The 17,644-nt window shown below is 37.7% G+C and overlaps 1 protein-coding gene across 1 annotated transcript; it reads right to left on the reverse strand.

Moving 5' to 3' along the window:
- Positions 1 to 16,071: 16,071 nt before the first annotated feature.
- LOC130589487 (uncharacterized) lies at positions 16,072 to 17,355 on the reverse strand. Its single transcript, XM_057390757.1, has 2 exons — positions 16,918 to 17,355; positions 16,072 to 16,293 (listed from the first exon to the last, which is right to left on the reverse strand). The coding sequence occupies exons 1-2, from the start codon at positions 17,353 to 17,355 to the stop codon at positions 16,072 to 16,074; spliced, it is 660 nt and encodes a 219-aa protein (XP_057246740.1).
- Between the last annotated feature and the right edge of the window lie 289 nt (positions 17,356 to 17,644).

The following is a 17,644-nucleotide window of genomic DNA, read 5'->3' on the forward strand; positions in this document are numbered from 1 at the left end:
GTCCTGGTGGGGGCAGACTCTTGTGAGGGAAAACAAGCTAAGGTAGTCACGGATGAGCTGTAGTGAAGTCATGTCTCAACTGTCATAGTGGATGCAAGCTTGAACATGATCATATTTTGCAACTTACTTCTGCTTATGAACACTGTTTAACTTTATTTTATAACTTTCTTTTGGGTCTGTAATAACTAACTTAATTCATATGTGATGAATGTTTATTTAAGATTAGCTCGTAGAGTCAATTCAACCATATTAATGGGTTGACTCCAGCAGGTGACAGCCTCCGTAACGTTTGATTATGATTTTGCTTCCGCTATTGCTAGAAGTATAGTTTTTAATTAATATTTAACATAAGCTAGGACGGGGGCTGTTACAAGTGGTATCCGAGCCAAGGTTTTCTTAATTTTAAAGAAAAAGGAACGTGATTTTGATACTTATCTTCATATAGGTATTCAATTGTTTTAAACATAAATGTTTTAAATGATTGATTGATCATGTTCAAGGAAGCTAAGAAATGCTATGATGGTAAGAGTAACATGCTCAGTAGGGCAAATAATGTGTGTAGATTATGTGTGTGATACTTATGTGTTTATCTAAGTTATGTGTTATGTATGTGCAATTAGATGTCTCAAGTGGAAGTGGTAATGGTAATGGGTCAAGAGTAATATGGAGAAACAACGCATATTGGGTGATTGGTAGTGATGGAAATCGAAGGTACCAGAGGAACCAGATGTTAAGAGGAATGAAGGAGAGGATCCTCTGGTATTTGCTAGAGAGAAACTCAATGTCATAGAAGAGTATAACCAGTTATATGGGAGTGGAAACCATAACCCTTTCACTCGACCTGCTATTCAGGCATACACCTCATCAAGACCTTACCGATTTCATCCTGGGTGTGTTCCGTTGGACCTATGGAAATTGCTACTTTGTTTATGGCAACACCATCTTTGTGAATTTGAATGATAGTATGTTATGATAATATTGATAAGAATCTGATCAGGTGGGAAGGAACACCGGAGGAGGTGTTAGAGGAGATGGAACGGGCTAAGCAAGCAGCGGGTTTGCAAGATATGGGTCGGGAATGCTCAGTACTGGATAGATATGTTACAGAATAGCCACAGTAGAATACCAAAGAAGAAGAGGGGGAAGAGTTCCTACACCCCTAACTCTGCTGCTAGTATGGCACCACCTCAACCTCAAAGATCTGGAGATTCTGCTACGAGTATGGCTCCTCCCAGTCACGTAATTCGAGAGGATCAAGTGATGATTCAGGAGTGCCCTCGGGGGTGCCAGGAGTAGTATTTCGAGGAAGTAACTCATGGATGAGTGACCCCGACTACATTCCCGAAACCCCATCCTCCAGTAGCGATGACAGTGGATACGCATATGATCCGTAACATTCTTTAGGAGGAATAGCATAGTGATGATGTGGAAGGAAGTGGTGGTAGCCTTAGTTTTTATTGTATGTGTAAAAGAATTGTCAGGATGAGATGATGACTCTGGGCAATGGAACTATTGTATTGTATTTGAAGTTAAGATTTTCAAGTTATAATATATTTTGAATGATCTTGATATGAATTATGTGTGCTTATATGTGTAAAGTGGGAAATTGCAATCCTTTTGGGAATAAGTGTTTAGTAGCTTATATGTAATGATTTGAAATTTTGGGGACTTAAGAATATTCAGTTATCATTTTATAGGTTATGGCACATATCAACGTGACCAATGAGATCCAGCAGAATGTGGAAAAATGAACCACAGGAACAACTGGAAAATTCTCAAGCCGAACAGATACGTCAGCTAAGGGAAATGAATACCCGATTGCTGGCAATCCTGGAAAAGCAGGAACAAAATAGGGATAATGAGGAAGGGAAGTTCTATAAGAGGCTTGCTGCTCATAAGCCACGGGGCTATGACGGCGAAGCGGATCCGTAAAATTTGAAGACTGGATTGCATATATGGAAAAGCTTGGATGTGGTAAACTGTCTGAGAACTTGAAGGTAAAGCTGGCATCCTTTTACCTGGAAGGCCCTGCGGATATGTGGTGGGGTACAGTTAAGAAAACCTCCACCCAAGCCATTTCCACCTGGGAAATGTTCGTGGAAAAGTTGAGGAATAAGTTCTTTCCTCCAGCATTAGAAGGAAAAAGAGAATGAATTCTTGTTCTTAGGCAAGGGCAGATGACGGTAGTAGAATATGCTGCCAAATTTATGGAACTCTCGCGGTTCGCTCCAGACTTTACTAGCAACGAAAGGGTAAAATCCATGCGATTTTTTGAAGGGTTAAATCTGAAGTACCAGAAAAGAATAGGGGTTTATAGCAGTTTGAGGATTTGTATGATCGAGCCTTAGAACATGAACGGATTGAGCAAAAGGATGAAAGCTCGAAAAGAAAGAGAAGGGGAACGAAAAATCTGGAGCAGGGAGTAGCAAGAAATTAAGACGGATCCAGCCGGAACGTCCATGGCCTTAGTCCCTACTAAAGAGGGGAAGGGGGAAAGAAGGAGTGGAAGTGTCGCGTTGTGGAAAAGATCACTATGGGAAAAACTGTGAGGGGCAAAGCATTTGTTTAAATGCATGAAGACGGGGCATAGAATCAAGGAGTGTCCCTTTTAAACAATCTGGAAATGCTAAGGTAATCAGCGCCTGGTGAGGTGTTCTCTGAAAGCGGCTGGTGAATCAAGCTCGGGTCGTAACCAAAAGGAGTATCGAAAGCCTGGAGAGCATTTGCCCTTAAGTCTGACCATCTGAGGAGCCAGAGATTATAGAGCAGAAAGGTAATGTAATTACCGGGACCTTTGATGTGTGTAATTTACCTGCATTTGTATTATTTGATTCTGGAGCATCCCACTCTTTTATTTCAAATTATTTGCATTCCGCATAGAGCAAAAACCCAAAGTGACTTCATGTGATTTGAATGTAACTTTGCCTGATAAAACTACCTTCCGATGTAAGTATATGCTGAAAGAATGTGTATTAGAATTGCGGAGGTGGATTTGAAGGCAGATTTGATAATGTTTGATTTAGGTGTGTATGATGTGATTCTGGGTATGGATTGGTTGAGTAAAAATCGAGCTATAATAGAATGTTATACTCGAGTGGTGAAACTTCGACCCTTCTTAGAGCGGACCATTACCATCAGGGCTGGGATGGTGCTATGGAAGCACATATTTGTCAGGTAACGGAACGAGGAGAAACTGAATCAAAATTGATGAATATACCGGTAATTCAAGAATTTCCCGATGTATTTCCGGAGGATTTACCAGGGTTGCCTCCACATCGAGTTGTGGATTTTCATATAGATTTGATTCCGGGAGCTACCCCGATCTCAAGAGCTCCGTATAGGATGGCGCCAGCTGAGATGGTAGAATTAAAGAAGCAATTAGATGAGTTGTTGCAGAAGGGTATATCAGACCTAGTGTGTCTCCATGGGGAGCACCAGTGTTGTTCGTCAAGAAAAAGGATGGCTCCATGAGATTATGTATAGATTATCGGGATCAATAAGATCACGGTGCGGAATAGGTATCCTTTACCAAGAATTGATGATCTATTTGATCAGCTGAGGGGAGCGAGTGTATTCTCCAAGATTGATTTGAGGTCTGGTTATCACCAGATGAGGATTGTAGAGGAGGATATACCAAAGACAGCTTTCCGCACTCGATACGGGCATTACGAGTTTTTGTTATGCCATTTGGATTGACTAATGCGCCTGCGGCTTTTATGGATTTAATGCAACGCTATTTTAAGCCGTTCTTGGATCGATTTGTGGTTATCTTTATAGATGATATCTTGATATACTCAAGGAATCGTGAGGAACATGAAGGTCATCTGAGAACTGTCCTGGCTACACTCCAGAAGGAAAAGTTGTATGCCAAGCTTAGTAAATGTGATTTCTGGTTAGAGGAGGTGAAGTTTCTCGGACATGTGGTGTCTAAGGAAGGCATCTCTGTAGATCCGGACAAGATTAAGGCAGTAGAAGAGTGGCCAGCACCGAAGAATGTGTCAGAAGTTAGGAGTTTTCTGGGTTTAGCAGGTTATTATCGGCGATTTGTGAAGAATTTCTCTAAAATAGCATTACCCATCACAAGTTTAATCAGGAAAACTCCCGTTTCCAATGGAATGAAAAATGTGAAGCCGCCTTCTTAGAGTTAAAGCGGAGGTTACAGTGCTCCTATTCTGACCCTTCCCTCCGGAACTGAGGGGTTTGAAATTTATAGTGATGCTTCTCAGGAAGGTTGGGATGTGTGTTGATGCAGCATGGGAAAGTGATAGCCTACGCGTCTCGACAGTTGCGACCTCATGAGAAAAATTATCCAGTGCATGATTTAGAATTAGCTGCAGTTGTCTTTGCTCTGAAGTTATGGCGACATTATTTGTACGGAGTTTCATGTAAGGTGTTCACGGATCATAAAAGTTTGAAGTATATCTTCACTCCAAAAAAGATATGAACATGAGGCAAAGAAGATGGTTAGAGTTGCTCAAAGATTACGACATCGACATTCAATATCATCCCGGAAAAGCAAATAAGGTGGCAGATGCACTTAGTAGAAGGCCAAGGAGTGAATTAAGCTTTTTATCAGCAATGCCAGATGAACTGAGTAAAGAGATAGAGTTATTTGAACTCGTTTTAGTACGTTCAGGGGAAATTGGAGGAACCATTAATGCTTTAACTGTCCAACCTGACCTATACTCAGAGATTCAGGAAAAGCAAAGCAAAGATGCGTTCCTGCAGGGTGTCAAAGAAAAGATTAAGAATGGCGAAACTCAGGAATTTGCTCAATATGAAGACGGAAGTATTAGACTGAGGGGACGATGGTGTGTTCCCGAGGATCAGGATTTAAGACAGAGGATTTTGAAGGAAGCGCATAGTAGTCTGTATTCAGTGCATCCTGGTAGGGACAAAATGGTGCGAGATCTTAAGAAATATTTCTGGTGGAGAGGCCTCAAGAAGGATGTAGCGAGATATGTGGCGAGATGTTTAACATGTCAAAAAGTGAAGTTTGAGCGCCAGAAGGCACCTGGGTTATTGCAACCATTACCTATTCCAGAGTGGAAATGGGATTCTGTCTCAATGGATTTCGTGTCAGGGTTACCAAGGTCTAGAAAAGGAAATGACTCGATTTGGGTGATAGTGGATCGTCTCACCAAAACAGCGAGATTTCTTGCAATAAAGGGAACTTGGAATCAGTCGCAGATGGCTGATGCCTACATTCGGAATATTGTTCGTCTTCATGGGGTACCAGTAAGCATCGTTTCGGATAGAGACTCCCGATTTCTGGCTCAATTCTGGGAGAAACTTCAGGAAGCTTTTGGAACAACATTGAAATTTAGTACAGCATTTCATCCTGCTACCGATGGTCAAACTGAACGTACAATTCAGGTATTGGAAGATATGTTGCGAGCTTGTGTTTTGGAATTCCAAGGGTCTTGGGAAGATCACTTAGCTTTGATAGAATTCTCTTATAACAACAATCATCAAGCCACAATAGGAATGGCTCCATATGAAGCCCTGTATGGTCGGAAGTGCCGAACGCCGATTTGTTGGGAAGATTTGAGAATAGAGTACCTGTAGGACCAGAGTTGGTTCAAGAGACTATGGATCAAATTCGAATAATCCGGGAAAAGATGAAAATCGCTCAGGATCGTCAGAAGGAATATGCAGACGTAAGAAGGAGGAAACTGGAATTTGAAGTCGGAGATAAAGTTTTCTTTAAAGTTTCCCCTACCAAAGGCGTAAAGAGATTCGGGATTCGAGGCAAACTTAGCCCGAAATTCATTGGACCTTATGAAATCTTGAAAAGAGTTGGTGATGTAGCTTATGAAATTGCGTTGCCAACGGAACTGTCTCGCATCCATAATGTGTTCCATGTATCACAACTTCGGAAATATGTGCACGATCCTTCCCATGTGTTATCTCATGAACCATTGCAACTTGATGAGACTCTTAGTTATGAAGAGAGACCGATCAGAATACTGGACCGACGCGAAGAAGTTCTACAGAATCAAGTCATACCATTGGTCAAGGTATTATGGTCCAGTCGAAATTCGGAGGAGGCTACTTGGGAAAAAGAGACTGATATGAAGCACCGCTATCCGCAACTTTTCTAAGGTACGGGTTAAGTTTCGGGACGAAACTTCTTAAGGGGGGAAGCGTGTAACAGTCAATAAATAATAAAGGATTATTATGTGGTTAAGTAACTTAAATTGTGAAATTTTAATGTGATCGTACGTAGGAAATACGTATGATAAGTTGCGTGTAAAAATGATGTGTGCTTGTATGTAACTAGTACTTAGAAGGAGTTATATAAAAATAACAATATTATTTCGTTACATGGGAACATTTAGTATCGATATATTATTTTAATAAGTTGAGTTATGGAAATTGAGAACTAGTGGGAGATAGATTCATGTTTCAACTATTAGGCAATTTGTGGTTGTGCTTAATATAATGGATTTTGGAATTCTTGAATATATATGGGTTAAGTTAAATCAAGGAATTATATGTTATGGATGTTTTGAGGTAAAATAATCATCTTGGGAAAGTTAGATCAATAGTATGCAATATAATATAAATTAGTATTAAGCTAGCACAAAAAGAAGAGCAGAAATTCCAGCAAAGGAGCAAGTGGAAACAAAGATCTCATTTGACTTATTAAGGGTTGATTCACGAGATATAAAGACACCTTAACATAATACACAGGTACCCAAACACCTCACAAAAATTTCATCACAAACCAACAAGAGAACCCTGCTGCCCATAACAGGATTCTCCCACCTCCCCTGCTCGCCATACCTGCGAGAACAGCAGGGATTGGTTTCTTCCTTTGTTTTCTTCAATTTTTCTCTATAAAAACTTGCATGCAAAGCTTGATTCATCTTCTAAACACATAGGTTCATACTGGGAAGGTAAAAGTTCGAGCTTTAAGAGTCAGGAAGTTCAAGAAGCAAGGCCATCTTCTTCAATCAAGGAAACAGTAAGTATAGTGAATGTTTAGGTTGAATTAGGATACTTCCTTGAGGTATTTTCTTATGAAATTTGGTGTGAATTTTCCTTTGTGTCTTAGGATTAAAAAGAATCAAGAATCAAGTCTTGAGGAGAAGTAGGAGTCGAGTTACACCATTTACAAGTTAAGGTATGCAGATTCGATTCCTTTTTGGAGATTAAAAATGATGGAAGTTGTTAGATTTGTTTTAGAACGAAATTAAGGTTGAATTTTTGTTGTGAATGACTATTGGATTCTGGATTTTGATGTTATACAAGTATAACCCTTTGCATGTTGGTACAACAAATGAAAAAGAGTTATTTTTCTTACATTAGGAAGAACAGTATGTGGATTTTAGTCGGTTTGGCTAAGAATTGTGGATTTTGGTATTTTGGAGGATTTTTGGTAAATAGGCAGTAGGTGGAATGATTTTAGGTTGTCATATATATGTGTGTTAAAAGCTAAGAACATCTTTTAGGGTGAAGGTAGAATTTTTACATTAAAAGTGTTGTTTGAGGCATGTTTTACTATGTGATTTCACTTGGAAATGTTACCAATGTTGGAAAAGGATTTCATTGGACTTGTTATTAGTTACTATTGGTAAAGAACACTTGGTTTCCATGATATACTTTGATAATAATTTTCTACATCATTTCAAGTTACATTAGAGGGTTCGAAAATTGTTTATAAACTACGTTTTAAGAATGAACTATATTGGGTTTTCCTATAATCTTTTAAGGGAAACATTTTCATTGATATATGAGTACTCACAGTAGCTTAAACATCAAATTTTCACTTATATTACTCAATCAAAAATCGATGATTAAATTCTATCCAAAGTATTCTTTGTTATGGGGTCCGAAATCACTTTTTTTTCGCACGTCAAACCTAGATTATTCTTATGTTTGGTTAGATCAATTGTGTGGATTCTTAAAAATTATTTTTGGCATTCCTTAGATCATTTAGCTACTGTCCTAAGTCCATTGATCCATCCTTAACCAAACTTTAAATCATTTTATAACTTAAGTTTTAGTATAATTTCTTACAAACCGTTTTAGTAAGTGTGTTTGTTATTAAAGAGTATGAATTTGTTTTTTTTGCGTAGTGAAGAGGAATGTGTGTAATGTGTGAAAGGACATGTCCTATAAAAGCTTGCAAGCGAGAAAATAGTAGGAGTTTAAACTCCGAATTGTGTGGAGGTTGTATTCTAATACACCTCATTGTGATATCTTCTTCCTACGCTCTCAAACTAAACGTTTTCAAATTTGTGTTGGTATGTGGACGTTTGCTATAAACTTGTGAACATTTCGAATGTGTATTCTTACGATGAAGGTTTATTCCCTTAACAATATTGATTTGTAAATTATCTTGGATGTGATCACTCCTTGTTTTCTGCCACCATAAATCTATTTCCGGATTGATTTGCATACCAGTGTAAACTGATTTTTATTTGTTCTATGAACCTATCCTGGTGGGGGCAGACTCTTGTGCAGGGAAAAGCAAGCTAAGGTAGTCCGATGGATGAGCTGTAGTGAAGTCATGTCTCAACTGTCATAGTGGATGCAAGCTTGAACATGATCATATTTTGCAACTTACTTCTGCTTTATGAACACTGTTTAACTCTATTTTATAACTTTCTTTTGGGTCTGTAATAACTAACTTAACTTCATATGTGATGAATGTTTATTTTAAGATTAGCTCGTAGAGTCAATTCAGCCATATTAATGGGTTGACTCCAGCAGGTGACAGCCTCCGTAACGTTTGATTATGATTTTGCTTCCGCTATTGCTAGAAGTATAGTTTTTAATTAATATTTAACATTAGCTAAGACGGGGGCTATTACATCGAGTCTCGAAGTTGTTGTAGCACTCGACACAATTGCAAGTTTCGAACCTTATTGATGCCCTTGGATCTTGATTGATCAAAGAGAATCCTTTCTATCTTCTCCTCCCTGGAAAACTGATACCTCTTGATTTCAAACCCTAGAGTGTCCATGATCAAGTCAACAAGATCATGGATAACAAGTGCATTTGCATCCATATCAAAAAGCAACGCAAGCTGAATGATGATAATCTTCAAGGAAGAACTATTTTTGTTGATGCATATGGATTAAGACACCAAGAGCATTCAAGTTAAGAAAGAACAAAGATAAAGAACATGTATCAAACCGGTTCGAATTGTTCGAACAACCACCAACTTTCCACAACCAAAGTACCACCAATCAAGACCAAACTATAACATTGAGCTTCTAGTTTGAGTCTACTTTGTGATTCAATCAGCAAATCAACGTTTAGATGAAGGAATTAGCAAATGTTTGATAAATGGTCAAAACTGACCGAGAGAAACACTTAGCACACAGCTTAGTATTTTGGATATAAAAGTTTCACTTTTCATTCAATTGATCTAATTCCAAAAGGATTACAAAGTCAACATATATGTTTACAACATGTCCAAAAATCAGCTCATTTGGACGACTATTGCTATGCTAACTAGGACAATAAAATAAGTGACACAAAAATTACAACTGTTACAGCACACCTCCTACAAAATAGCTAAGCTACCCTATTGGAAGTTGAAAAACAGAAAAACTATCAATGGGATATTAAAATACATTTCTTAAACTAAATACCCCTAAAAGCTTAAAGCATTTGCAGAAGAAATGATTGTTGCCCAAAAGCTTCAAAGAGAAAGCATGCTGGACGCAAGAAGCTGGGCAGCTAGCATACCTTGCCATGAAGTCTTCTATTCTCATTTTTTATGGCTTCTTTTGCCCATGTGAACTTCACATGGTATTCTACACTCCCCTAAGTCTTTCCATAAGCTGGAGGTGGCTTGAAATGGCAGCAAAAACATCTCCTAAGCTTGATCATTTTCGGATTACATAGAAGATAAGCTAGCTTAGCTTTAAAACATGATTAGCTTAACTTAAACATGTAATTAGGCTAGTTGATCACCTACTAAACTTGATTATCAATACTTAATGAAGATTAAGGTATCATTAGTACTAATTAATCTTGCTTAAGAAGAGATTAACAAAAGATTAACCTAATTAAGATGCTTAAGTAGAGTTTTAGGACAAACCGAGCTAGTTAAGCTTAGAAATTGTACTTCCTTCACCATCTTCTCCTTGTGATCATGTAAAAGAAGAAGACCTTGGTTTAAGCTAGATGCTCCTGCATCATTCTCCTCAGGTTCGAAAAGGTCTTCTTGTAACTCAGAATTCATCTGCAAGATATGGAGCTAAATCACCAACATTGAATGTATGAGATGTTTCCCATTTCATCTGGCAATTCTATCTTGTATGCATTGTTGTTGATCTTTCTAGCACTTTGAAAGGCCATCACTTCGTGGCATTAGCTTGTTCTTCCTCCTTGTAGGAAATCTTTCCTTCCTTAGATGTAACCACACTAGATCACCTGGCTTGTAAAGAACTTCTTCCTGTGCTTGTTTGCTCGAACCTTGTATGCTTCATTCACCTTCTCTATTCTGGTTCGAATTTGCTGATGAAGTTGCTTCATTCCTTTGCTTTCACTTCAGCTTCTTTGCTACTATGTGCTTCAATAGGAAATGGAAGTAAATCAATAGGACTTAAAGGATTAATCCCATAATTTACCTCAAATGGTGAGTGTTTAGTAGCATAAGTTGGTGATCTATTGTAAGCAAACTCAGCATGAGCTAGCTTTAGATCCCAATCCCTTTGAGACTTGTTCACAAGTGTCCTTAGCAGCATAGTTAATGTCCTGTTGGTCACCTCAGTCTGGCCATCAGTTTGAGGATGAGCAGTAGTACTAAACAGCAACTTAGTACCTAAAAGCTTCCACAAGTTCTTCCAGAAATAGCTAAGAAACTTTACATCTTTATCAGAAACAATAGACTTAGGAACTCCATGAAGTCTAATTATTTCTTTAAAGAACAAATCAGCAACATGAATAGCATCATCAGTTTTATTACAAGGAATGAAATGAGCCATTTTAGAGAATCTATCTACCACCACATGATTGCATCTTTTGCCTTTGAGTTCTAGGTAGAGCAACAATGAAATCCATGCTCACATCTTCCCATGGTTGAACTGGAACAGGTAGAGGCGTGTAAAGCCTTGATGAAAGGACTTTTAGCCTTCTGACATATAGAACATCGAGCTAGAATGCATGAACATCTCCTGCAAGTTTCGGCCAATAGAAGTGTTCCTGCAATACATCAACAGTTTTGTTAATGCCAAAGTGTCCTGCTAGTCCTCCTCCATGAACCTCCTTGATTAGCAAATCCCTTAATGAGCATTTAGGGTACAAGCTTGTTGTTTCGAAAAAGAAAGCCATCTTGCAATGAATAAGCTCCATGAGATCCTTCTTTGCATGCTTCTAACAATAAAGAGAAATCAGGATCTTCATAATACAAGTCTTTAAGATGACTAAAGCCAAGTACACGAGCCTCCATAAGAGAAAGCATAGAATGCCTCCTTGATAAAGCATCTGCAACAATGTTAGAAACTCCAGTTTTATATTTTGAAACAAAATCAAAGGACTGAAGGAATTCCACCCATTTTGCATGTCTTGGACTGAGCTTATGTTGTCCATTTATGTACTTCAAAGCTTGATGGTCTGAAGTAACACAAATTGAGCTGGTCTGAGATAATGAGTCCAATGAGTCAAGGCACGAACAATAGCATAGAACTCCTTATCATAAGTGCTGTAGTTGAGTCTAGATTGATTGAGCTTCTCACTGAAATAGGCTATGGGCGCCCTCCTTGTTGCAAAACAGCTCCAATGCCCACGCCACTTGCATCACACTCCACTTCAAACACTTTCTTGAAATCAGGTAAGGCTAGAACAGGAGCCTTACTAAGCATGTTCTTCAATTGATCAAATGCTTCTTGTGCTGCAGGAGTCCAAATAAAGGACCCTTTCTTGATACATCAGTCAATGGCGCCAATATGGTGCTAAAGTTCTTGATAAATCTCCTGTAAAAAGAAGCTAAACCATGGAAACTTCGAACCTCAGTGATAGATTTAGGAACTGGCCATGACTTGATTGCTTCCACCTTAGATTCATCCATAGAAATGCCATTAGATGACACTATGAATCCAAGAAAGTCACACTTGAAGTAAAGAACTCACACTTCTCCATCTTTGCATACAGCTTCTTTTCCCTTAGTTTAAGGAAAACCTTCTTGAGATGCACTAGATGTTCCTGTTCACTTTGACTATACACAAGAATATCATCAAAATAAACAACAACAAAGATACCAATGAAGGGCTGAGTACCTCGTGCATAAGTCTCATGAAAGTACTAGGAGCATTTGTCAAACCAAATGGCATCACACGCCACTCATACAAACCACTCTTAGTTTTAAAAGCTGTTTTCCATTCATCACCCTCTTTGATTCTAATCTGATGATAACCACTTCTCAAATCAATCTTCGAAAATATAGTGGAACCATGTAACTCATCAAGCAAATCATCAAGCCTAGGTATTGGATACCTATACTTCACTGTTATGTTGTTAATAGCACGACAATCCACACACATCCTCATAGAACCATCCTTCTTAGGAACCAAAATGACAGGACACACATGGACTAAGACTTTCTTGCACAAATCCTTTAGCTAACAATCACTAACTTGTTTTTTGCAACTCCTTAGCTTCTTCAGGATTACATCTATAAGCTGGTTTATTAGGTAAAGGGGCGCCATGAATCAAGTCAATTTGGTGTTCAATTCCTCTACTAGGGGGTAAACCAATGGAAGATCAATAGGAAAAACATCACCAAACTCCTTCACTAAAGGCTTAACCATTTCGTGCACTTCATTAAGGTTTTCATCATTTTCATCCAATAACAACAACAAATACATAACCTTCCCCTTTTCTACAACTTTATCTAATTGAGGTTTAGAAAGGATTAAGGTTTTTTTGTTTTGTGTTTTAGGTGGTGTTGTTTTGGTTTAAGATGATTCGGCCATGGCTACTAGGACTAAGCACAATTTTCTTCGTATTATGCATGAAAGTGTAAGTATTAGTCCTACCATTATGCAAGGTTTCTTTATCAGATTGCCAAGGTCTACCTAAGAGTACATGACATGCATCCATAGGTAATACATCACATAAAACTTCATCTTTATAAGAATCACCAAAAGAAAAGCTAATTAAAGCTTGTTTTGTTACCTCCACACAATTGCCATCATTAAGCCAATGAAGCTTATATGGTTTTGGATGTGAGAAAGTAGCATGATTGAGCTTGTCCACCATAGAAGATGAGGCGACATTGGTGCAGCTCCTCCATCAATGATCATCGAACATATCTTCCCTCCAATCAAGCATTTGTTTGAAAGATTTGATCCCTTTGAGATGGAACCAATTCAGCTTCTTTGGCATGAAGAACTCTTCTTAAAACAAGGCTTAAATGTCACCTTGAGTCACCTCTCCAACCTCCAAACTTCTCCTTTCGGCCTCCTCTTCTGACTCCTCTTCTTTGTCTCCTTATGTTCAAGTGATTCTTCAATGTTTTTAATGTCAATTAAAGTCATTACCTTTTTTGGCATTGAGCTTGATAATGACCATAACCATGACACTTAAAGCACTTCACATCAGATTTTTTTGAGGTTTCTTCCACTACTTTCTTCCCTTTATCTAACACCTTCGAACCATCACCTTTTGGAGTGTAAGGAGATGTGTATGGTGTTTTAACATTCGAACCTCCCTTAGGATAGGAAGTTCCTCTCACAAAAGCTTTCTTCTTCTTCTCCTTTAAGTGTTTCTCAACTTTTAAAGCAAACTTAAAGAGTTCATCTAAGGTAGAATAAGGTTGCAACTCCACCTTCCTCCTAATGTCCTTATCTAACCCTCCTAGAAAACGTGACATGGTTTGATCCTCCCTCTCTTGAACATCAAGCTTTATCATCAATTTCTCAAATTCATGAATGTAATGTTCAACTCCCTTATGATCTTGAGACAAATCAGCTAGTTGGTTATATAAATCAAGAGTATAAGTGGAAGGTAAAAACTTCTCTTTCATTTTCTTCTTAAGTTTTAACCAACTCTTGATTTTAGGCTTATGTTTTCTAGTCCTAGCTAATACAACATTCTCCCACCAAAGGGATGCATACCCCTTTAACTTAGCTACAGCAACTTTAAAGGCCTTAGCATCATCATACTCCTTAATTTTAAAGATCCTATCACACCTTGAAACCCACTCCAAATAAACATCTGGATTAAGGTTTCCATCAAACTCGGAACTTCTAACTTAATGTCTCTAAATCATCTTTTTGTGGCTTTCTCCTAGTCTTGAAGACTCAGAGAAAACCTCCTCACTACTATCATAGCTACACCTTCATCCTCCACATTTTCTCTCCTTAAGGTCCTCTAAATCCCTCTCTCAAACTGCATCAAATTAGCCATTTGTTCACAAAGTGGCTACTTGATTCTCCACTCCAACCAACCTTGATTCATTCATATTCATACCCCTTCTAAACTAATTTTCTTCACCTCCACTCATGTTTGATTCAACCTCAATGAAAGTTAGGCTAGAAAGAAAGAAAAGAAGTGTGTTTGGGCTTAGAATTGGTTCGGTTTTGGGGGGGATTGTGTTTGGGTTTAAGGAGTGTTTTGAGTGTGTTTATGGGATAAATTGAATGCTCTTAATCAACCTTAAGCTCTGATACCAAATGATGCATATGGATTAAGACACCAAGATCATTCAAGTTAAGAAAGAACAAAGATAAAGAACATGTATCAAACCGGTTCGAATTGTTCGAACAACCACCAACTTTCCACAACCAAAGTACCACCAATCAAGACCAAACTATAACAATGAGCTTCTAGTTTGAGTCTACTTTGTGATTCAATCACCAAATCAACGTTTAGATGAAGGACTTAGCAAAGGTTTGATAAATTGTCAAAACTGACCGAGAGAAACACTTAGCACACAGCTGAGTATTTTGGGCATAAAAGTTTCACTTTTCATTCAATTGATCTAATTCCAAAAGGATTACAAAGTTAACATATATGTTTACAACATGACCAAAAATCAGCTCATTTGGACGACTATTGCTATGCCAACTAGGACAATAAAATAAGTGAAACAAAAATTACAACTGTTACAGCACACCTCCTACAAAATAGCTAAGCTACCCTATTGGAAGTCGAAAAACAGAAAAACTACCAATGGGATATTAAAATACATTTCTTAAACTAAATATCCCCAAAAGCTTAAAGCATTTGAATAAGAAATGATTGTTGCCCAAAAGGTTCAAAGAGAAAGCATGCTGGACGCAGGAAGCTGGGCAGCTAGCATACCTTGCCATGAAGTCTTCTATTCTCATTTGTTATGGCTTCTTTTGCCCATGTGAACTTCACATGGTCTTCTACACTCCCCTAAGTCTTTCCATAAGCTGGAGGTGGCTTGAAATGGCAGCAAAAACATCTCCCTAAGCTTGATCAATTTCGGATTACATAGAAGATAAGCTAGCTTAGCTTTAAAACATGATTAGCTTAACTTAAACATGTAATTAGGCTAGTTAATCACCTACTAAACTTGATTATCAATACTTAATGATGATTAAGGTATCATTAGTACAAATTAATCTTGCTTAAGAAGAGATTAACAAAAGATTAACCTAATTAAGATGCTTAAGTAGAGTTTTAGGACAAACCGAGCTAGTTAAGCTTAGAAATTGTACTTCCTTCACCATCTTCTCCTTGTGATCATGTTGTAGAAGAAGACCTTGGTTCAAGCTAGATGCTCCTGCATCAGTTGTACTAGAACACGAAGAACTTTGGCAGTTGTATCATAGGAGCAGCATCAATCACTGTAGCTTGACAATGGCGACCGTGCAGCAGCACGAAAAACCACCACGTCACAAAGACAAAGAACAGTGGCAACAACAAATGAGTAAGGCGAACACTAAACCAAAGAAGAGCCACAGTGGCGGGACCAGAAATTTAAATCTAAGTGGAGTTACTGACGTACCACAAACACAAAAATAGTACAAAAAAGTTCATAGAAGTTGTTCAATACATAAGTCTTACAACCAAAATATCCAAAATACATAAGATTAAACTTCACACTAAAATTACAATTGCATCCTACGAGCCTTCGTATTAATCGATATCTTCATCGGGAACTTGTAGGAACACATCCCTTTCTATGAAAGTAACCAAAGAATCATTTAATAGTTGCTCACCCATGCTATATCGCAACTTACTTTTAACATATGTCATTTTTACTCTTTCTACACTTGCGATAGCAACAGGAAGAATCAAAATCAACTTGATAAGCCAAAATATTAGTGGATAAGTCTTATGCCTATTCGTTTCAACAAGCTTCATAAAAAGGGAATTAAGATCATTGAAATCCCGAAATTTATTATCACTTCGAATATTTGCAATGAATATGTCAAGTTGCAATTCAAGATACATCAAACCAAGACTCGAAAATGTGGAAAGTTTAAAAAGAAGAGCAGTTATCTTTAGGAAACAAGCCATGCATGTAAGTAGCTCCACGTTTCTCTCATTAAACTAGTTCTCAAATTCTTGAAAGTGCAAATCAATCGCTCCTAAAAAATGTTAACTCGAAAATGTGGAAGTTTTATTCTTTGTTTGTTCCACCAAACGTCATGATCTTCGTTGGGAAACATAAGAAGCATCCATAATGGGAACAACAATATCATGTTTCATGCAAACTGAATTGATCTTGTTCGAAAGAGCCTCCCAACCTTGCTCTCTCAATTTTTGCAACACAATTTTAGTGTAAGAAATAATTTCCATGGCATTTACAATATCTTGCTCTTTTCTTTGCAAAGCAACACACAAATCATTAGTGTAGCAAAAATAGTCAGCATTAAGTGTGCCATAAAAACAAAATCAAAATGTTTCTAGTGAGCCCAAAATAATTTGGGCTTTGAACTTATTTTTCGATGAACCATGTTTTCCAATTTGCACAAGTACCTCAACAACGGTAGGAAACAAGTAGATTATATTTATAAGAATTTTGTAATAAGAATCCCAATGAGTATCCTCAGGACTTTTCAAACCAAGTTCTTGATTCAATCTCGACCCACTCTCGAGTTCCAAATTCAAGGCTTGAGCAACTTTTTTAGCTTGAATTTCTCGAGTCATTTCTCTCCTTTTACAAGAAACTCCAACTATATTCAACAAGTTTGCAAGTATCTCAAAGAGCCAACCACGACTATCATTCTTTTTAGCAACGACTACTAGAGTTAATTGAAGTTGATGAGCAAAATAATGTACGTAGTAGGCTTTAGGAGTATCATTCATAATCAAAGTTTTAAGACCAATTATTTCACCCTTCATATTAGTAGCCCCATTATACCCTGGCCCTCGCGTCATAGATGGACTCAATGAATGATCCATAAGCAAAGTCATAATTGCTTCTTTAAGTGACAAAATCGTGGTTCACGACAATGAATAATTCCCAAAAATCTCTCCACCACCTTCCCCAATTTTCTATAAACATATCGCAAAACAAGAACTAATTGTTCCTTTTGAGACACATCACTTGACTCATCGGCTAATATACCAAAGTAGTCATCACTAAGCTCTTCAATTATGGATTTAGTTGTTTCTTTTGCACAACAATTAATAATGTCTTTTTGAATATTGTGAAAAGTGATTTGATTATTTTTTGGTGCATTTTCAAAAGTGATTTTTTTAA

Source organism: Beta vulgaris, chromosome 7, assembly GCF_026745355.1.
Source record: "Beta vulgaris subsp. vulgaris cultivar EL10 chromosome 7, EL10.2, whole genome shotgun sequence".
Lineage (NCBI taxonomy): Eukaryota > Viridiplantae > Streptophyta > Magnoliopsida > Caryophyllales > Amaranthaceae > Beta > Beta vulgaris.